The sequence below is a fragment of the Sturnira hondurensis genome, unplaced genomic scaffold (assembly GCF_014824575.4).
Source record: "Sturnira hondurensis isolate 20B ecotype Veracruz unplaced genomic scaffold, ASM1482457v3 Scaffold0016284, whole genome shotgun sequence".
NCBI lineage: Eukaryota > Metazoa > Chordata > Mammalia > Chiroptera > Phyllostomidae > Sturnira > Sturnira hondurensis.
The window spans coordinates 1,537,446-1,556,920 of NW_028088915.1; the positions used below are offsets into that span (position 1 = coordinate 1,537,446).

Here is a 19,475-nt window from a genome sequence, read left to right on the forward strand (position 1 = left end):
TGAGGAATTACCACGCTGTTTTCCACAGCAGCTGCACCATTTTACATTTCTACCAATAACACACAAGGTTTCCAACTTCTCCACATTCTTGCCATCATTTCTTTTATATTTCTTTTAGTAGCTACTTGATTGGTGCGAGGTGGTAATCTTAATATAGTTTTGATTCACGTTTTCTCAATGATCAGTGACTTGAGCATATTTGCATGTGCTTATTGATCATCTATATATTTTCTTTGGAGAAGTATTTATTAAAGTCCTTTGCCCATTTTTGAATTGGATTTTTTAATTGCTGAATTTTAAGAGTTCTCTCTATGTTCTGAATATTAATCCCTTATCAAATTAATGATTTGCAAATATTTTCTCCCATGTTATGGGTTGCCTTTTTACTCTTTTGATATTATTTTTGATGTATAAAAATTTTTAATGTAGCCCTGGCTGGTGTAGCTCAGTGGATTGAGCACGGGCCTGCGAACCAGAGGATCGCGGTTCGATTCCCAGTCAGGGCACATGCCTGGGTTGCAGGCTGGTTCCCTGCAGGCCAACTCCCAGCAGGGGATGCATGAAAGGCAACCATACATTGATGTTTCTCTCCCTCTCCTTCCCCTCTAAAGATAAATAAATAAATAAAATCTTATTTAAAAATTTTTTTTTAATGTTTATGAAATCCAATTTGTTTTTTCTTTTGTTACTGTGCCTTTAGTGTCATATCCAAGAAATCATTGCCAAATCCATTGATGTAAAATTCTTGCCCTGTGTTTTCTTCTAACATTTTCTTAGTTTTTAGGGATTACATTTAGGTCTTTCATCCATTTTGAGTTATTTTTTTCATGGTATTAGGTAAGGATCCAACTTCATTCTTATGCATGGGGATAACCAATTTTTCCAGCACCGGTGTTGAAAAGACTGTTCCTTTCCCATTGAATGGTCTTGGCACCCTTGTCAAAATCATTTGATCACATAGGTGAAGATATACTTCTGGGCTCTCTATTCCATTGGTCTAAAAGTGAATGTCTTAATGCTACTGCCACACTGTTTTGATTACTATAGTTTTATAATAAGTGTTGAAATCAGAAATTTTGAGTCCTCCAGCTTTCCAAGATCATTTTAGCCATTTAGGGTCCCTCGAGAGTTCATATGAATTTTAGGATGGTTTTTCTAATTCTGCAAAAAAATGTATTGGAGTTTTGATAAAGGTAGCATTAAATCTATAGATTAGTTTGGATAGTATTAACATCTTAAGAATATTAAGTCTTCTAATCGATGAACATAGGGTGTGTTTTCATTTATTTTTGTTTTAGCTAGTTTCTTTCAGCAGTGTTCTATAGTTTTTATGGAACTTGTCTTTCACATGTGTTTAATTTCTAAGTATTTTGGAAGTGGTGAGAATGGGTATCCCTTTCTTGTTACTGATCTTAGAGAAAGATCTACAGTCTTTTACCGGTGAACATGATGTTTGCTGTGGCTTTTTCCACACGTGGCCTTTACTGTGTTGAGGTGCTTTCCTTCTATTACTAGTTTGTTGAGTGTTTTTATTATGAGTGTTAAATTTTGTGAAACACTTTTTCTACATCAACTGAAATGATCATGGTTTTTTCCTCCCTCTTCATTTTTTTAATGTGGGATACTAAATTGATCATTTTCTGTGTGTTGAACTGTTCTTGCATTCCAGGAGTATGTTCCACTTGGCCATGGTGTACAGTCGTTCTATTATGTTGCTCAACTCAGTTTGCTAGTATTTTGTTGAGGAGCTTTGCATCAGTGTTCCTAAGGGATATTGTTCTGTATTTCCTGTAGTGGCTTTGTCTGGCTTAGTTTAATAGTATATAACATACTATTAAACATAGTATAATATATAGAGAGTCCAGTTTCTACCATCTACAGTTTCGGGTATCCACTGGGGGATCTTGGAATGTATTCCCTATGGCTAAGGGAAGTTTCTGTATATTTTTAGAAACTTTTTCACTTTCTGTTTCTGAATGTACTTGTATAAGATTTTGCAAAGAACTTTTCAAATATATACAAAAGTAGGAAAAATATTAAAGAATCCCTTTCTCCATTTATTCATCATCCAACTTACTGAACAATTTTAAAGTGAAAAATAAGGACATCATAGATCCCAAATATGCTCTACAAACCAATTCCCTATGAGAATTTTTTCAGTTGCACCCAAAACCATCTTAGCTATCTTTCTCCACCAGCATTTAACCAAGAACCTTACTTTGTTTGATATATTTCTTAAGTATCTTCTATTCAACAGCCTCTTCTTCCTCTTCCTCACTCCCCACCCCTACCTTTTATTTTTATTTTTTTTCAATGATATTTTGTTGAAGAAATCAGTCCTATTAGTCTGTGGACTGTTCAGCATTCTGGAGTAGTACAATTTTCTCTCCTATAGTCATTTAACTTATTCCTCTAGCCTCTATATTTTCTATATGCTAGAAGTTAAATGTAGAGGTTTAATTATTCAAGTTAAATAGGTAGAACATAAAAACTAGTTTTATTAATAATAGAGATACTCACTATGAACACTGAGTAAAAGGTGGTGGTAAGTAGATCTCTCATTTTACAAATAAGATGTTTTTAATTGTGAAACTTTTAGCACGTAATCTATGTCATAGTGTTTTGACACTGTACAGATAATCCAGTTTCCTTTTCATCTGTCCCCTAATATTTTTAGCTTTCATTGATAATTCTTGCCTAAAGCAAATCTTTCATTAGAGGCTGCAAAATAGTAACTTTCAAATTTGATATTTCTTTTACATTTATCAGATTTTCTTCTATAACAGAGTTTTTCTCTCCTTCATCAACAGGGACTTTCATTACTTTAAAATATATTTCCTACTGAAAAGATAGAATAAATGCATAATTGTTTTCTCTTTATCAATTTTCAAAATTAGGAGTTGTTCTTGATTATCTCCAGTGGCAAGAAATAGGCTTGCTTTCTTCATGTGAATTAGTGGATTTGACTTATTCTAAATATTTCAATCAGATGTAATAATTGTTTTATTGCTCAAGTTTTACATTTGGCCACTGGGATCTTCCTTAAACTGATTCCTGTGTCCTTTTGACCCACCACTGGTAGTGTCAATATTTCCTTGTTTTTATGTGTAGCAGGTATTTCTGTCTTATCTTAAAAATCCCCTGTTCTTCAGTTTTATTCTACAAATAATACACAAATATATCCATATAAGAGCCCCAGGAAGTCTTTGCAGTGTGCTATGTGAGGTACGAAGACCCCGTGACTTCACTGCACTTCTGGTACCTTCAAAGGAAATTACTGGCCAGTAGATTGGGGCAGATTCTTCTGGTCTTTTTCCTTTGCTTTTACATATAAGCTTGTATGTAAACACATAAATCTCCACAAATACATGTAGCTTGTTTGTAGATGTATTTTACATTCTCTTCCTAATTCGCTGACACTTTATCCTTGTGTCACTGTTTTTTTAGTCTTCATTTATTGTGGATATATCAAGCCTTTCCTTTATTTTTGCTAATCTGATTTCCAGCCGTTTCTGTTCCGTTTTGTTATTTTTCTGTTTTATTGATTAATTCTATAATCCCTTTTTTGGCCACTAGTAGTAAACACGTATAAGCAGTTATAATGTTTTAGCTCTCCATCTCTTCATGTGAATCAACTGTGAAGACCTCTCTTTAAGTAGAAGTACTTTTGACAAGTAGAGTATTAAAATGATTCAGATGATTTCTTGTATGACTCTGCGGCTAGTGTTTATTTAGACAGAAGTATCCTTCTGTTCTCCCCAGCTGTCTTCTCTGCAGATGAAGCCATTTGGCAGAGACTTTGTCACATAGGGGAGTAGTCATCGTGGTTAGAAAGCCTATATTGATCCACTATGGCTGCTGAGTTGGCCCAAACTTGTATCTTATGGCCTATATAAAACAATCGAGAGGAAAAAAATTGTAAAGGAGAGCGCCATTTTAAAGTTTATCTTTTGTTTTAGATATTAGAAAATATGAAACTGGAGGAACTTTTTAAAGAAAGAAAGCATGCATAGCTTTTGACTCTGGTACCTGTCCTTTTCTTTCCTAGAATAATTTGGGAATTTTATTTTCTTTATTTATAGAAAAAGTTTCACAGCTTCAATGTTACATTTTCCCCTTCGTATTTTTTTGGTAATACCAGTCTGAATTTTTGACTGAACAACAGGAGGAAAACGTCCGTTTGTGTTCGTCCACAGCAATCCTTACTGTGGCTTACAATTCTGAGGTCTTTCTGTCTCACTCCTAGGTAACTTGTCTGTTTCTGACTTCCTCCCACCTCTTCCTCTCTAACCGTTCCTTCACTTCTTCCTTCACGGTTTCCTTTTCTTGAGCTTTTCTTTTAAATTACCCATCTGAAGTTGTGTTCTTTGCCCCTTTTCATTCTGCACACTGTCCCAGGTTCTTTACCATTCCCCATGCTTACGGCAGTCAGGTCCAAGACTCCAACTCTCAGCCTCCATCCCTGTCTGTGTGCTGGAACTTTTGAGCTCCAAACTCATTTAATGGATTCCTTAAATGGGCATCTTCATCTGCCTTCCCCTCAAATACTTCAAACTTAATGTCTAAATTCCCACCCCACCTCCAGCCTTTTCCCATTTTTCCTCTGCATTTCCTATCATTGTGAAATATTCTGTATTCATTCATCCTCTTAGTCACCCAACATGTCCTCCTCCCTGTTACCTTCACTAATCAGCCCTCCATTTAGCTTAAGTGCATTTAGTTGCCAAGTCGTATGTTTCTTTTGATTGGTAATATCTCTCTAACATTTCCCTTCTCCTCACCCTCACTGCCAAAGCCGCTCCATCTGCACTAAAATTCCCGACTCCAGAGCTGCTCACCTCCTTGGTGAGCCAAGTAACCTTGCAGAACAGCCAGCCCTTCAGAGTCACTTTGGTGCTGATGGGAGAAAATCCAAACTCCTTGGATTCACATATAACATTCCCTTGGCTGGTTTGTTTTCCTACTAATGTCCATCCCATTAATTTATTAATTAATTTAAAGATTGATAGTAGCAACAAACTTTTTAGTCTTATAATAGACTCCTTACAAAATGCTTTCTTTACACACCTAGCAGTTATTTTTTTCCTACAACACTTTGGAAGATATTTGTCTGTATAAGTTTGTTTATTTTTTAATCCTTAAGGATAATTTTCCATGCATGGCATTATGTAGGATTTTTAGATAAGTATTTGATTTACTAAATATACAAATCCAGAAACCTTTCTTTAATTTTGTTGATTCAGCATACGAAAATTTTTTCATGTGAGTTTCAAAGTTTTTGACTGTTACAAAAAGCAGCAGCAGCAGCCATAAAAACCAAAGGACTAAATGCACTACTGAAGTTTTTGAGGTGATGGAATTGTTTTGTGTCCTGATTGTATACACACACAAAACAAGTGAATTGTATTGTTAGTTTAAAAAAAAACCTACTCCAGTTTTTTTGAGTTATTTCACAAAATCTACTGAATTTATGTGGTATTAAACAAAATATGTTTAAATAACTGTCTGCTTTCTGCTTCTCTTATTTTTTAAATTTTATCTGATGAAGGAAAAAGTCCAGCCTGTAAGCCTAACTGTAATATTTTTTGTACTTTTTAAATAACAGTAATTTAGAAAGCAGCCTGTACTCTTTTGATCACCTTGTGGGAGGTTGTACTAGTATTTGAATGGTACATTCTTTGGGCTGATGGTTTTCCAGATATAAATTTGAAATCAGTAATTTCGTGACGGTATTTTAAAACTCAGTTGGACTTAATATTTGATCTGAAAGAGAATGAGATGACTCTTCCAGAACAATTTTCCTGACAACAGCCCCTCACCATTTCTTACTGAATACTATTAGACCAAAGTACATATATATTCTATTGTTGAAATATAAAAGTAAAATGTTGCTCATAAGAAAGAGCACTTAGAGCACTTTCCTGTAACTATATTTCTCTTGTTGGGTGCAAAAACTTTTTGGTGTCTTCTGAGGCAGTCCATCTGCAAGGCCTGTAGTTGGGTGTGGTGTCCACTGGGTGGTGACAGAGACCTGAGGAAGATCAGACATGGCCATGCCAAGCTTGGAGGGACTTACTAATAGGACTCTTTCTCTTACATTTTTGAGGATAGCTAGAGTATTGTTGTTGTTGTTGTTGGCTTTAACTAAAACTAGTAAGTATTTTGCCTTTATTCTGAAATACATCGTTATAGGCTCCCTTTTTTGAGTAGAATATCCTAATTGCTGGCATAAAAATACTCACCACTTAGCCCTGGCTGGTGTAGCTCAGTGGATTGGGAACCACATGTTCGCGGTTCAATTCCCAGTCAGGGCACATGCCTGGGTTGCAGACCAGTTCCCGGTTCCCGGCGGCAGATGCATGAGAGGCAACCATACATTGATATTTCTCTCTCTCTCTCCTTCCCTTCCCCTCTAAAGATAAATAAATAAAATCTTGTTTTAAATGTTTAAAAAAATACTCACCACTTATATGATGGTAACAGCAGTGAAAAATACCATTAATGTGGTATTTTCACAAAAGCATCCCCTATTACATCTGATGGGAATTGTGGTGCTTTCCTTCCCTTTAAGGAGTAGGGCAGTAATTCCCCTGTGGTTTCAGGGGAAGGAGGAAAGAATAAAGTTTTAGGAATGGTACTATAGTGGGATGAGCAAAACAATATTGTCTATTGAAAAGCAGTCGAGAATGAAAGTATGAGTAGTAAATATTAATACTTAGTGCCTATTTTTAGTTATCTGTTTTGACATTAATTATGCTTGAGTCTTTTGGTTACTCTCAATTGCTTAGGGATGAAAGAAGGTAGTTAAAACAAACAAAGGCCAAATATAGCTGTGTATGTGTGCTCACGTGGGTTAAGATGAATCTAAGAGAATATACAATAATACTTAATGCTTATTTGGATCTACTTTGATGGGAAAGGCAGAGAGTATGTGTATTAGCATACAAAAGTATTGCCGGTGATGGCATTTGTCCTCTTTATAGGGTCCACATAGTATATCTTCAGCTCAGTGAAAGTTGAATAATTAATATTCAAAAAAGAATCACCTTTATGACAAAGTCAAGTACATTTTCTTCGTAATTTCATACTTGTAAAGGTCAGATTGCCCGCACACAGAGTTCTTGAGTCCCTGCTGTTGGAGTTGAAAGGCCTCTGCTTTGCCCAGCATTCCATGAGTCTGTCCCCATTTATACATGGGTGTTAGAACCTGCTTTTGAACAGGGGATGCTTGCTCATAGATTCCCTGTGGCCGTCTCCATTCTCAGTCTTCACAGCCCCTGTTGTCTCCTGCTTTCTTTCCTCCTTCTGGTCCTCTCTGTTATTCACCTACCATGATTGCCCCCTCCTCTTCTCTCTCCCTTCCTTCTTTCCACGCCTCTTTCTTTCTCTCTTCTTTCTCTGGTCACTTCTTTCCATCGCTTCTCACCCCTCCTCCTCCTCCTCTTGAGAGACACAGCCCTCCACAGGTAAGGTTGGCCAGAGGCTCCTCAGGACCTTTGCTGAAGTGCCAACAATGTATGTAGAATTGTACACTGTTCAGAGGTGTTGGGTCAGTTATGGGCATAACCTGTACGTGGCATAATTCGACAGGGTTATCGGTCAACCAATATTTATGGAAGATAGATGTTGATACAGGATCATGAGCCATGGATTAGTTCCATTTTGCCATTGTTAGTCTTCAGCATGCTCCCTGGTCACAAACCATTATAGAAAGTAGATGCGACCTGACACTGTTTTAAAGTAAGCGGATCCCAGCACTGCATTCTGGCCCTGACACATATGAACATCCTCACCCCTGCTGTGTGGTCTTCCAACATAACTGGCATTACTGTCTTTAAAATTGGGAGGAATTGTTTTTTTTTAAGCAGTTATATTTTAGGTTTTTTCTTATGTTGCTCTCTACTGCCTCTTTCAAATTGCTTTATCTTCTTTCATGCTTATTGAAAATCTTTATGGGGTCCAGTGGCTGTACTCTCTAAATGTCTTTGTATGCTTGAGGTGTTTTCCATGTACCTCTTACAGAGTCCTACTTCCTAGACAGCGCATGAAATCACCACCTCAGTCTGTCATTATTTCTGTCTCAATTTTTCTATTGCTTCTCCTAAGAAATACATGCGTTATCCTATGTTTTACCATGTGTCCTGATAGTTTTTACCAATGTGTGTTTTTTATGTTTCTAAAAGATCCAAACATGAAAAACCTATGGATGTTAGAATGAGAATGGTATGTGAAATGGCATTATTTTCCCCAAAGATGTTTAATTTTCCTCCTTAGTCCCCTTTCCTCCCCACTTTCTTCCTTCTACCCCCACTTTAAAGTGCTTTTTGAAAATCTCTTCCCTCTTATTGGCTCCTTTTTATACCCTATTCTGCTCTTCTCCAGTTAGTCCAAACCTAGAATATTGCTTAAACTCTGGGTACCACATTGGCAGGATGCCTTCATCTTCATCAGTGTCAATAAGTAGCTGTAGCTGAATGCCTGTGGGAAATGCTTTTGGAAGCCAGCCCCAAACTTGCAGTTCCTGGCATAAGTCTGTGACTACAAGACATTGGAAGTGATGTACAGGAGTCTGCGAAGAAGTGGATCCTAGATACCCCTGTCGGTCCAGTACTGCTGGTGTCTACCCTCCCCATTTGTTTTGTTTGGTGGCCTTTTCCATGTAGCTATGTAAAATAAATTTTACTTACTATAGCTGGTAGATACTGAAAATATGTGCAGACCATAAAAGCAGATGATCATAAATATTTAATTGTTTTAGTGAAAAAAGTAATCCTTAAAATGTGTGGTTAGTAATGCAAATCAGTTTTCAGATCCAGGATACAGACCTCAGGGTAGCATCTTAGCACAGGCTGTTACAACAAAAGCGCCACAGACTGGGCTGGGTGGCGCAAACAATGGAAATTTACTTTTTCCCAATGCTGGAAGCTTGGAAGTCCAAGATCAAAGGGTTGGCTGGTTGGATTCTTCTCTCCTTGGCTTGAGATGGCTGTCTTCACATGGTTGTCCCTATGACCTTTCTGTGTCCTGATGACCTCTTCTTACAAGGACATCAGTTACATTAGATTAGTGGCCCACTCCAGTGACCTCATTTAATCTTACTTATCTCAGTAAAAGGCCTTTCTTCCGAGCACAGTCATATTTCAAGTAACCAGGGATTAGAGCTTCAACATGTGAATTCTGAGGTGACAGAACTCAGCCCACAACAACGAGGTGGTTTTCAGGCACAGACCTTGCTGGAGAAGACAAACACAAATTTGTTCTCTGGCAAATCATCCCCAGCTCTAGTGCCTGGTCCACCTCCTAGGATCCATGCGGCTCCTTAGTGAGGGCCACCATGTGCCAGGCACTGTCCAGTACTTCACACAGCCACTCAAGGACAGTCTTCCTTCCCTCTTAGGTGTCACCTCTCCTGGAGTGTTTGGAAAGGTGTGAGGGCAGGAAGAGATGGGCTGTCCTGTCCTCACTGGTCCTGAGTTTTCCTGTCTGACGACATCTCCTCCTCTGGGTGCTCCTTCCTGCTCTGCCAGGGGCCTCTACTCACCCCGATGTTGACCATGACTCGGAGGAACCCAAGGGGTGCAGTCCCTGTGGTACAGCCTGGCTGCATTTTTCCTTTGCAGAGGGGAAGGTAAACACTGGGCAGATGCACCTCTCTTTGTGGCCCTATCCATTAGTGCACTTTGGAGGGAGTGGTGGCATGCAGATTCCATCATGAGGTCTCTACCTTGTGACCTAATTACCTTCCAAACCTCACCCCCAAATATCATTACATTGGGGTTACATTTCGGGATTTTCAATCTTGAATTTGGGAGGGGGTAGATCAGAGATGTTCAGTGTACAGTAGGTAACTAACCTGTGAAAAATCTAATTTCAGGTGGATTTGGTTTCATGAGTTGTGAGTTGATAGATGGAAACTGCAAACAGGCTCTGAGTACCTAGCCTGGGCTCAGAGAAATGTTTGAAGCTTTCAGGACAGATTGACGTTGTGGGGAGTGCACGTGCAAGTTGTAACAGATGTTCCTTTTTAAAAATAATAATAATACTGCTATGGAGAATTTTTGTAATATTTAAAATAATTTCTGATGAACCAGGCTCTCTCCGCAGGCTGCTAAAAGCCACGGAGTGCTGGGAAAGTGGGACAGCTTAAAGGGCTCAGCATGAAAATCTCTACAACTAATCCAATTTTGTCCCTTAACAGCACATCTTGCAGGCACGAATTAACCACTCTCTGGGTGCCACTGTTTTTCTTTTCTCTTTAATGGTTATGTTTTTCATCAGGTTCCTACTCACCAACCTGAAAAGGATGTTTTGATGATTGGCTGATATTATCTGATGGAGTATCAACCAGCCATTGAATTAGCCATTCAAGTAACTGAGTTGTGTACCCTTAGAAAACTGCTGGAGTAGGACCAAAAGGAAACTCGTAAACTCAGCTTTTCTGTTACATGGGTCTTTCTGTCTTCCTGATAATTTATGTTTGTTGGGGTTGGTTGCCTATAGGGAGGGGGTATGCAGATACTTACCTGGACCAAATGGATCGCTACTGGCCAGCACCCAGAGCGGAGCCCAGTGAAGAGTCGTTGCTCAGTAGAGCTGATTAAAACTTTTGGGGGACACTAGATGGGTTTTCATTTTTATTGTTAGTTTTTAGACAGGTAAGCCGAATAATTACATATTTGTGAAAGTTCTTGACCTGGGCTGCCTTTGAGTCAACTCTTACCCTGATACCAGGTATTCCCTGTGAGACTAGTCGGAGTTGGACTGGAGTGCTTCGGACTAGTTTACATACAGCATTCACAAACGAAGAAAACTCTTTCAATAACAAGCATTTTAAAATCAGGGCTATCGCTTGAAACAGTTTGTTCACATTAATATAACATGTCTTTTATTATGAAAAGACACGGAACGTCACTGATGGCCCCTGTCTGTTGCTGTTTGTAAACCAGGAGCTATGCTTTACTCTGCTCATCACTCACACCTGACACAGGAGCACGTGCTGTGCACTGCTTCTAAACACGTCCTAGAGGCAGCCTCTTCCCACTGCTCCCACCACACCGTAGTGTAGGAGGAGAGAGTGAAGGCTCTGGAATCGACTGGGCTTGAATTCTCTATCTGTCACTGACTAGCTGTGCACCCTTAGGCAAGTTCACTTCTGTCTCAGTTTTCTCATCTATACAGTGAGAATAATAGTAGTAGGCTATGTCACATGCCTATGGCTGATGCTGTATTTATAGCTTTTTGAGCAGTGCTGACACATGATAAGGGCTTAGTGAGTATTAGCTAGTACTGTTATTACCTTCATTAATTATTACACAATCTAAGTCCAATCCACCACTCAAAGTGAACTTTATAAGATAAACATCAGATTTTGTGACCCTCCTGCTGAAAAGCCTTCAGTAGTATGTAGTTAATACAGAAAAAAAAGCCTGGAGTTCTTTAAGGCCCTGTGTGGTGTGACTTTTCTGCTCTTCTGACCCTGCCCCCTCCTGCCTGCACCAGGAACAGGTACCTTTGTTCTGTTGGAATTCATCCCTGCTCTGTCCTGCCCCCACTGCAAGTCATTGTGCTTGCCTGGCCCTGGCTCTGTCCTCGTAGCTCCGCCCCACAAGCATGTCAGCTCCACAGGGCAGCCCCCCCCCCATCTGTCCATGGATGGCCACACCCAGGGCGGTGCTGGTAAAGCACAGTTGCTCGCTAGATATGTCCTTGTTGAGTGGGTGAATGAATGAAACAACCGATTCCCAGTTCTAATGCTTTGTGTGCTTTCCAATGTATAAAATAAAGAGCTTGCACGAACATTGTCAAGGTGAAGTTAAATTTGGTTAAAACCATCAGAAGTTTCTTTGGAGTTTAGTGAGCATGGCACAGTGGAAGAAAACCCTGGGTCCAGTTCTCATCCTGATCGTGCCACTAAAATGACTTGGCTTCTCTGACCTCTGCTTTCCTGTCTGTAAAATCCGGCGCGACTGGATCCCTCTGACACCCTCAGGATCTGAGAAGCAGCCCAGCTGGGGGCAGTGGAAAAGGGGGTGGTGGGAGGCATTCTGAGTGTTTCCACATTAATTAGAGCAGCTTTGTTTATATTTTCTTTATATACTGGGGTTTTGTATGAAATTTGGTTTGGAAAAAAACCCTGCTTCTAAAAAGTCTCAAAATCACTGATTTAGAAGAGCACAAGGTTGTTTTTAGCTTCATTCTGGTAGCGTAACTATTTAAAGGATATTGTTTCTTCATCATTCTCTGCTCCTTCCTCTCTCAAGAAAAGCTCATTGAATATTTTTTGAAACATCTTAAAGAAAATTATGATATGTGTATAAATAACAAGCTTGTACTCACCAAGAAGGGAGCTAAATGAAAACACACACCAGGTCTGCCTACTCACTACTAATATACTCACTCCTTAGCACAGTCCTGAGGCAGAGCTCACTCAGTGTTAGATGGATGGACAGCGGACGGGTGGCTGTTTGAGCAGCAACTGTTTTTAAGTGAGAATGTATTATTTGTAGTGGCTGAAAATATATCTTAAACCATGGAGTTTTTACAAGTGAAATCTGTTGTTTTTTATTCAAGACAATATTTCTTGGATATTCATATTGTAATAGATATCTTTAAACACTGCTACATGGCAAACTTATTGCACCATTCTTTAACTCCTCACTTATTTTATGATGTTATTTAAACTATAAAGCTAAAAGTAGCCAATATGATTTTCTTTTTCTTTAATAGTAGGATCCTCTTAGATTATTAGTTTTGAAATGGAGAATACTATTTCTTTTTATGAAGTTATACTGCGGAGGGTACTTATGATGATGATGGTAGGCTATTTGGGGACAACTTTCGATCACAGTTGGTTATCAGTTGACTTTCAAATTTGGCAGATCTGCTTGAAGTTGATAAGAAATGTTTTACTGAGATTTCATAACAATTTTAGTCAAGGTAAGCTAAACTGAAAGTAATGCAAGACATTGAATAAGTGACCTGCAGCACTGTTTTAGGACTAGAAAAGAGACTATCAGCCTTGCATTCTTAAAAAAGTGTGTAACAGTATGTCTTCGCAAAATGTAAGAACCACACATTACACAATTGTATGAACTTTACTCATAAGGTTATAAAACATCCCTATCTGCACATTGCCTAATAAGATTTTGAATTTTGGTATGTTTTCTGTTAGTCTCTCTAAATGCTTCTCTTAAGCCACTATAATTCTGTGTGTGTGTATGTGAGAGCTCCTAGGAACAGTGTACAGTTATTCATAGTGCAGCTCTTATGTTTGTTACTGTTCACTTATGTGTTTATGTTACTTATGGATTTCTTTCCTTTTAGGCAAAGAGGATGAATTTCCGAAGAAACCTTTGGGACAGCTTCCACCTGAATCTCAGTTTGCTGGCATTAGTCACCTGAGCAATGGACAAGGCTTTGGCAGGTCAAGTCCCCATAAGAACATCAGAAGAGAGAATGACTCCTTACCTCACAAGAAATCAGAGCATTCCCCTCACCATCAAAGTAGAGTTGGCACACCAGAAAGAGTGAGGCAGCTAAGACAGAAATCAGTGGATGAAGAGAGTAAAAAGCTTAAAGATGAGGCAGATTTTCAAAGAAAACTTTCATCAGGCCCACAGGACAGTACCAGGCAATATGATCACGCAGCTGCTAATCAAAACAGCAATGCTACTTCAAATGTCAAGAAGGAATTTATGCCCAAATGGAATAAACCATCAGATGTTTCAGCTGTTGAAAAAGCAGCCAAATACACCACTGAAGGCAAGAGTAGATCAGCGCACCCCATGCTTACAGTCACCGTCCCATGTTCCAATGATCCTCGCATGTCAAACTCAAGGCCAAAGATGAAGGTCTGGGATGCCGAGGAAGGGAAACGGGGCTCGAATGCATCACAGTATGATAATGTATCTGAAAATGAAAATGGCACATCTGTTGAAGAGGCACTCGAAAGGGCTTACTCTCAAAGTCCAAGGAATATTATTTATGCTCACAGTCCAAGAAAGCACGCTGAGCCAAGTTCTAGTCCATCAAAAGTATCAAACAAGTTTACTTTTAAAGTACAGCCTCCAAGTTATGCAAAATATCCAGCTCAGTTAGATGGGGAAGATCACGGTACAGTGCACCCCCCATCTTACAGCAATCCCCCAGTTTACCATGGAAATTCTCCCAAACACGTCCCTACTGCTAATAACAGCTTTGTGTCTGCACAGTTTAGTCATGGCGGGCAAATGAATCCTTCCAGGAGACCTTATGGTTCCACTCTTTCCATCAATGTTTCTCCAGAGAAATCGCATAGCCGCCCGACTCCTCTTGTCCTACCATCTAGTCGAATAGAAGTTCTTCCCATTGATACTGGTGCTGGCGGGTATTCGGGCCATTCAGGGACTCCAAAGAATGGAAAATTCATCATTCCTCCAGTGGATTATTTGCCAGATAACAGAAAATGGTCAGAAGTCAGTTACACATACAGACCTGAGATGCCTGAACAGTCATGGACTCAAGATGCTAATCGTAGCCACTTAAGCAATTTAACAAAATATTCTGTCTTTCAACATGTACCCTTTCAGGACCATAACCTCCCCACAGTATCCATGGATAGTCCATTGCGGTATAGAACGTCCCCAGCTTTAGAAGATGCCAATTCACCTGGGTATCCATATGCAGGGCCTTCGGCTCCAGTGTATCACTACAGAAACCGGGATGGACTTTCTATTCAAGAGTCAGTATTGCTGTGAGAATTCATCTGTACTTGCTTAAGACAAGAGAATAGGAACCATACAGAACCTACATTGCTATGTTTATAATTGCCAAAGCAGTATTTTATACCATTGTGAACATCTCACACAATTGTTATGTATGTTAGTAATAAGAATAGATGGAAGTGTTTTCATCCCCCTGTAGATGCTGCTTAAGATGAGCATTTAAATGGCATCATCACTGAACCTGTTGATTTAACGTGGAAACATAGCAATAGCATATAGGGATGCACGCAAAGTAATTATTCACTACTCAGTTTTATTTGTAGCTTTCTCCAAAACCTGAACCCCTTTTACTCTATTAGCCCATTTTATTTTGAATAATGTTACAAAGCACTGAAAAACTCTAGACGTGTAGAGTCTACGTGTAGAGTAGGTATTTTTAAGGCTATACGTACTGTATGTGTCTTTTAATAGATACAGGCATCTATGCATACACATTTGAACACAGAACTAATGAAACGTTTTAAAACACAATGCTTTTAATCTAGATCCATGGAATAATTTATTGTTCTTCTTTTCTTTAACTGGTCTTTTAGTCCAGTTTTCCCCCCTTACATTTTTTAACCCAGATCTTAGATGACTTAAGGGTTTGCCCCAAGTTGATTAATTCAAATCTCACAGAATGCTCATATTTCTTATTCAATTGCTAACATTTTCTTTTACTCTGAAAATTAAAGACATTGAAGAGAAAGGCTAACCACTTAATGGTGCTTAAAAATTGAGGCAGTTAAAGTAAGTTTATGGCCACAGGTGCAGCAGTACCCAGATTGTACCGAGATTGGCGTCAGTGCCTCTGTGCCATTTGTTCTGGTCTGACTCGTGCAAAGCTCAGAGCACAGGTTCCTTGCCTGATGCAAAGGAGGTGTGGTGGTCCTGTCTACAGCTCTCCTATGGATGCAGCAAGGAGAGGTTGCAAGTTACTGTTGGGCAACAGAGCAAACTATTTGCAAATTCCTTTGAAACCAGGATTAACAATTTGGTTACTTCTTCTGCCCCTCTGATTCCTGCGGGGCTTCACTAGAAAGCAATGGCTGGTCATTTACATGATCTTTTTCTTGGCACTCTTTTCTCTAAAGAATGTAGTCAGTGGGTATTGCTGCACTTGGGCCATGAAATTATTGGTATATAAAATTATAAAAATGATCTGAACTATTAATCTAAAATTCTGGTCTTTTTTAAAATAGTGTGACTTTCATAATTTCAATTTTTTTTCTTGTTCAGTGACAAAAATTTAGGTTCATTTTAAAAGGAAATCAGCTATGTCTTTTAAAATATTCTATTTACACTACAGTTACCACAACACTGACAAAGTTTGGAGCATGCTGAGAAAGTGTGACTTTGTGTTTAATTGGAGAGCTTGTTTTCAACATTACTGTGCTCACATTTGAAGAATAGAGTAGAAAACCCAACATGGAGGGCTCTTGTTGCAAGTTGGGGCTTTAAGCTTTCAAGGTACAAAAGTATGTCTTTTTAAATGAAAGTTAACATTTGTTTAGTGAATGTGACAATATTTTTTATGTATATAATGAGTCTAATGTAATTTTAATCAACTTGGAAATGATGTTACTAAATGGCAAAACAAATGTAGTATATTAGCAGGTAGGGCCTACACTGAAGGGCAAACAAAATTCTGGCATCACTGGGCTCTCGATTCAGATCATGTGAAGCTTAGAAATAAATGTACGTAAAAATGTAGCTGAGGATATCCTTTCTAATTTTTAAATCATGATTCTGTGACTTGTAATAAATCAAGCTGTACAATTTAGTTCATAATGGCAGCATCTGAGCTGCTCCCAAATCTGTATATCAACAGTGGGAAATACTGCAGATTTATATATGTATGTATGCAAAATATGTATACACACACACTATTTTCTTATGTCATCTAGGACATTTTTTATCTGTATACTTTTTGATGTGATTGTTTTTAACATGCTAAAAGTATACATATATATTGTTTTGTGTCTTTTATGTGTTTTTTTATACAGCAGGGGTGCTGCATCCTTGACCCTTCTAAAGCTAATTCCCTTCTGAGTAGATATGCCCAGTGGTTGCTGGCATGACTTTTTTATAAACTGTATATGGTTGTATCAGGGTATGTTATATAGAACTTAATCAACTTCTATGTTATATGCTTTATTAATTTCTAGTAGTACTGTGTTTAGAACTACAGCACCTGCCTTTTATATTATTTAATCTACCATTATTAATAGCGGTAAGGTATTATTTCCAATCTTCGCCTTTACAAAGGGTAGCCCTCTGTTAGTTTTCCAAGTAGGAAATTTTAATTTGAAGTTATTTTGCCACCATTCAATTTCACACTTTCAGATTTATTTTTAATAAAGATAAATAGTGAAAAGATGATAAAAGATGAAATAATTGGTAAAGTGAGTTAAAATATATTTATGAAAAACATTTGGGAAGAATTTTTATGGGTAGAGACTAATTTTACTCTGTAATTGCATGTACTTGTAAATATTTTATTAAGTCTTCATAGCAGTTTTGCTTAAACAGTAAGCACTTTGGTATAGTTTTTATTTTTTTAATATTGAGTTTGAAAATTTAAAGAAACTAGACCTAGAGGCTCAAATGGTTTTAAAATTTTGACTCTTTCAGGAGCTTATGTTTTTTATAGTTTTTTTTTTTTAAATCATAGCTTTTTAAAGCTGGGAAATGCATGTAAAGTCAGATATCAAAGTATTGTAGGGGAGGAAAATGTTTTTTTGTCTACCCATCTAGGTTCTCCAGTGGAAGTTGTGTAACCTGGACTGACATGCAGATGAACAAGAGAAAAACAAACAGAAGTTTATTAACATGTGTCTCATGCATTCAAATGGGAGGACCCAGCGATAGGCTGGGTAAAATGTAGGGTCTGGATACCCAACTTAATGAACAAGGGTTAGGGAGAAAGGCACATATGGAAAAGCAAGTGACGTTTTGGGAAACGAATAGGCCTTTTGGAGAAGTGGATGGGAGATACAATAGTTTGTGACAAGTCTGGGTGTGGTGTCAGAAGAGATTAGAGTGGCTTGGGAAGTGGATGTATGACTGTTGACTTCTTTGGGAGGTTCTGCTTTTGGGGGTAGGTGAGGGATTATAGGAATTCAAAAGCCTTCAGCTCAAAAGCTGTCGTATGCCAAAGTGGCATATTTTGGAGTGGTATGTCCCAATCCCCTTCAGCATCAAAAATAAAGTGTTAAAAGAAAACTTGAAAAGAGATTTGACATTTCTGGAGAAGAAAAATGGATGTTTACAAAATGAGAAGTGATTGTTTTAACTTTTTTCATTTTAAGAAGAGTCTAATAGTAAATATATGTTATACTCAGTGTAACTTCAAAATTGATTTTCATATCCGTAGTTACCTCTGACCTCTCTCTTGGGGCCCATTCTAATTCAGGCATAAAAATAGTACCTCATCAATACCACCCTTTGATCTGTTTTTATTTATTTATTTATTTATCTTCAGAGGGGAAGGGAAGGAGAGAAGGAGAGAAACATCAATGTATGGTTGCCTCTCATGAGTCCCCCGCTGGGAACTGGCCTGTAACCCAGGCATGTGCCCTGACTGGGAATTGAACCGCGATTGTGTGGATCGCAGGCCTGTGCTCAATCCACTGAGCTACACCAGCCAGGGCTGATCTGTTTTCATGTTAGAGAAAAACATGGCATGTCCATAAATGGGGCTTTATTCAGAGAGGACCTAAGCTTAATTTTCTGGAAATACTTGTATTCTCAATTATCTTTTAGACTCATACTTTATTTTTACTGTGCAGTTGATCATGGGTTAGGATTACGGTTTTGAGATCTGGGTTTTTTTTCTTTGTTTTAATTGGCCTTTAATGGATTGTAAATACCCATTTCTCATACAGATATTAGTGATCATTGACAAAGTGATTTTAATAAGTCAAACTTTACTTTTACAGTGACACAAGATGTTGTGTTTAAGTAGAAGGATTCCATTTAGAATTTATGGTTTTTCTTTCAGGAAGATTTTCAGTTAATTATAAATCTAAGGGTAAGTGTCCCCGTTCTACAGATAAGAACACTGATAAAGGAACAAATTTTAGATTCCATAGTAGGGAATCTTGACCCCTGCTGTGCTTCAGAATTATATGGGGAACTTCAAAAATAGTGGGGTTTATTTTGGTTTCTACCCTTGGCCCCTCAAACCAGAATGGCCCGGGTAGATTCCAGGTATCAGGTAATTGTATTTTCCCCTCATTTTTTTAAATTCTTTCAAAGTCTTATATCCCCCCTATGAGCTGTCTCAAAAATTCTTCACAGATCAGTTTGAGTTTAGAGACTCAAGTTTTAGGTAAGTTAGGAAAAATTCCACTGGAAGGATTAATATTACCAGCAATCTCTGTAGATTTCGATGAACTACTGACAGTTGTGGAAAGTATAAATCACTTCAAATGGAAAGAGTCATAACCCTGTACTGTCTCATTACTGCTCACAATAGTCATACAAAACAGGTAGAGCCATGTTAGAATTTCCATTTTCCTAGACAACCTCTGTCATTTTCCTCAAGCCACATGCTGAGAAAAGGCCTCTGCTGTTCAGAAGCCTGTATGCATTTTCCCCATGTGAGGAGCTGAGGACATGCTTCTTAGACTGGTCACTCTCTTGACCAGTCAGCATTTTATGAAGCATTTCCAGTGGACCAGTTGTCCAGGGAACTGTGCTGGACTCGTGTCCCAGTATCAGAGACAAGTG

The 19,475-nt window shown here is 38.4% G+C and overlaps 1 protein-coding gene across 4 annotated transcripts in view; it reads left to right on the plus strand.

Moving 5' to 3' along the window:
- The window catches only part of USP6NL (USP6 N-terminal like), a 186,669-nt gene extending 167,796 nt beyond the window's left edge, over positions 1-18,873 (plus strand). For all 4 annotated transcript variants that reach the window (XM_037065944.1, XM_037065945.1, XM_037065946.1 and 1 more), the window contains 2 exons: positions 13,324-18,195; positions 18,388-18,873. In XM_037065944.1, coding sequence (XP_036921839.1) covers positions 13,324-14,735 — 1,412 coding nt within the window. In that variant the 3' untranslated portion in view covers positions 14,736-18,195; positions 18,388-18,873. The remainder of the gene's footprint in view (positions 1-13,323; positions 18,196-18,387) is intronic.
- Positions 18,874-19,475: the final 602 nt, after the last annotated feature.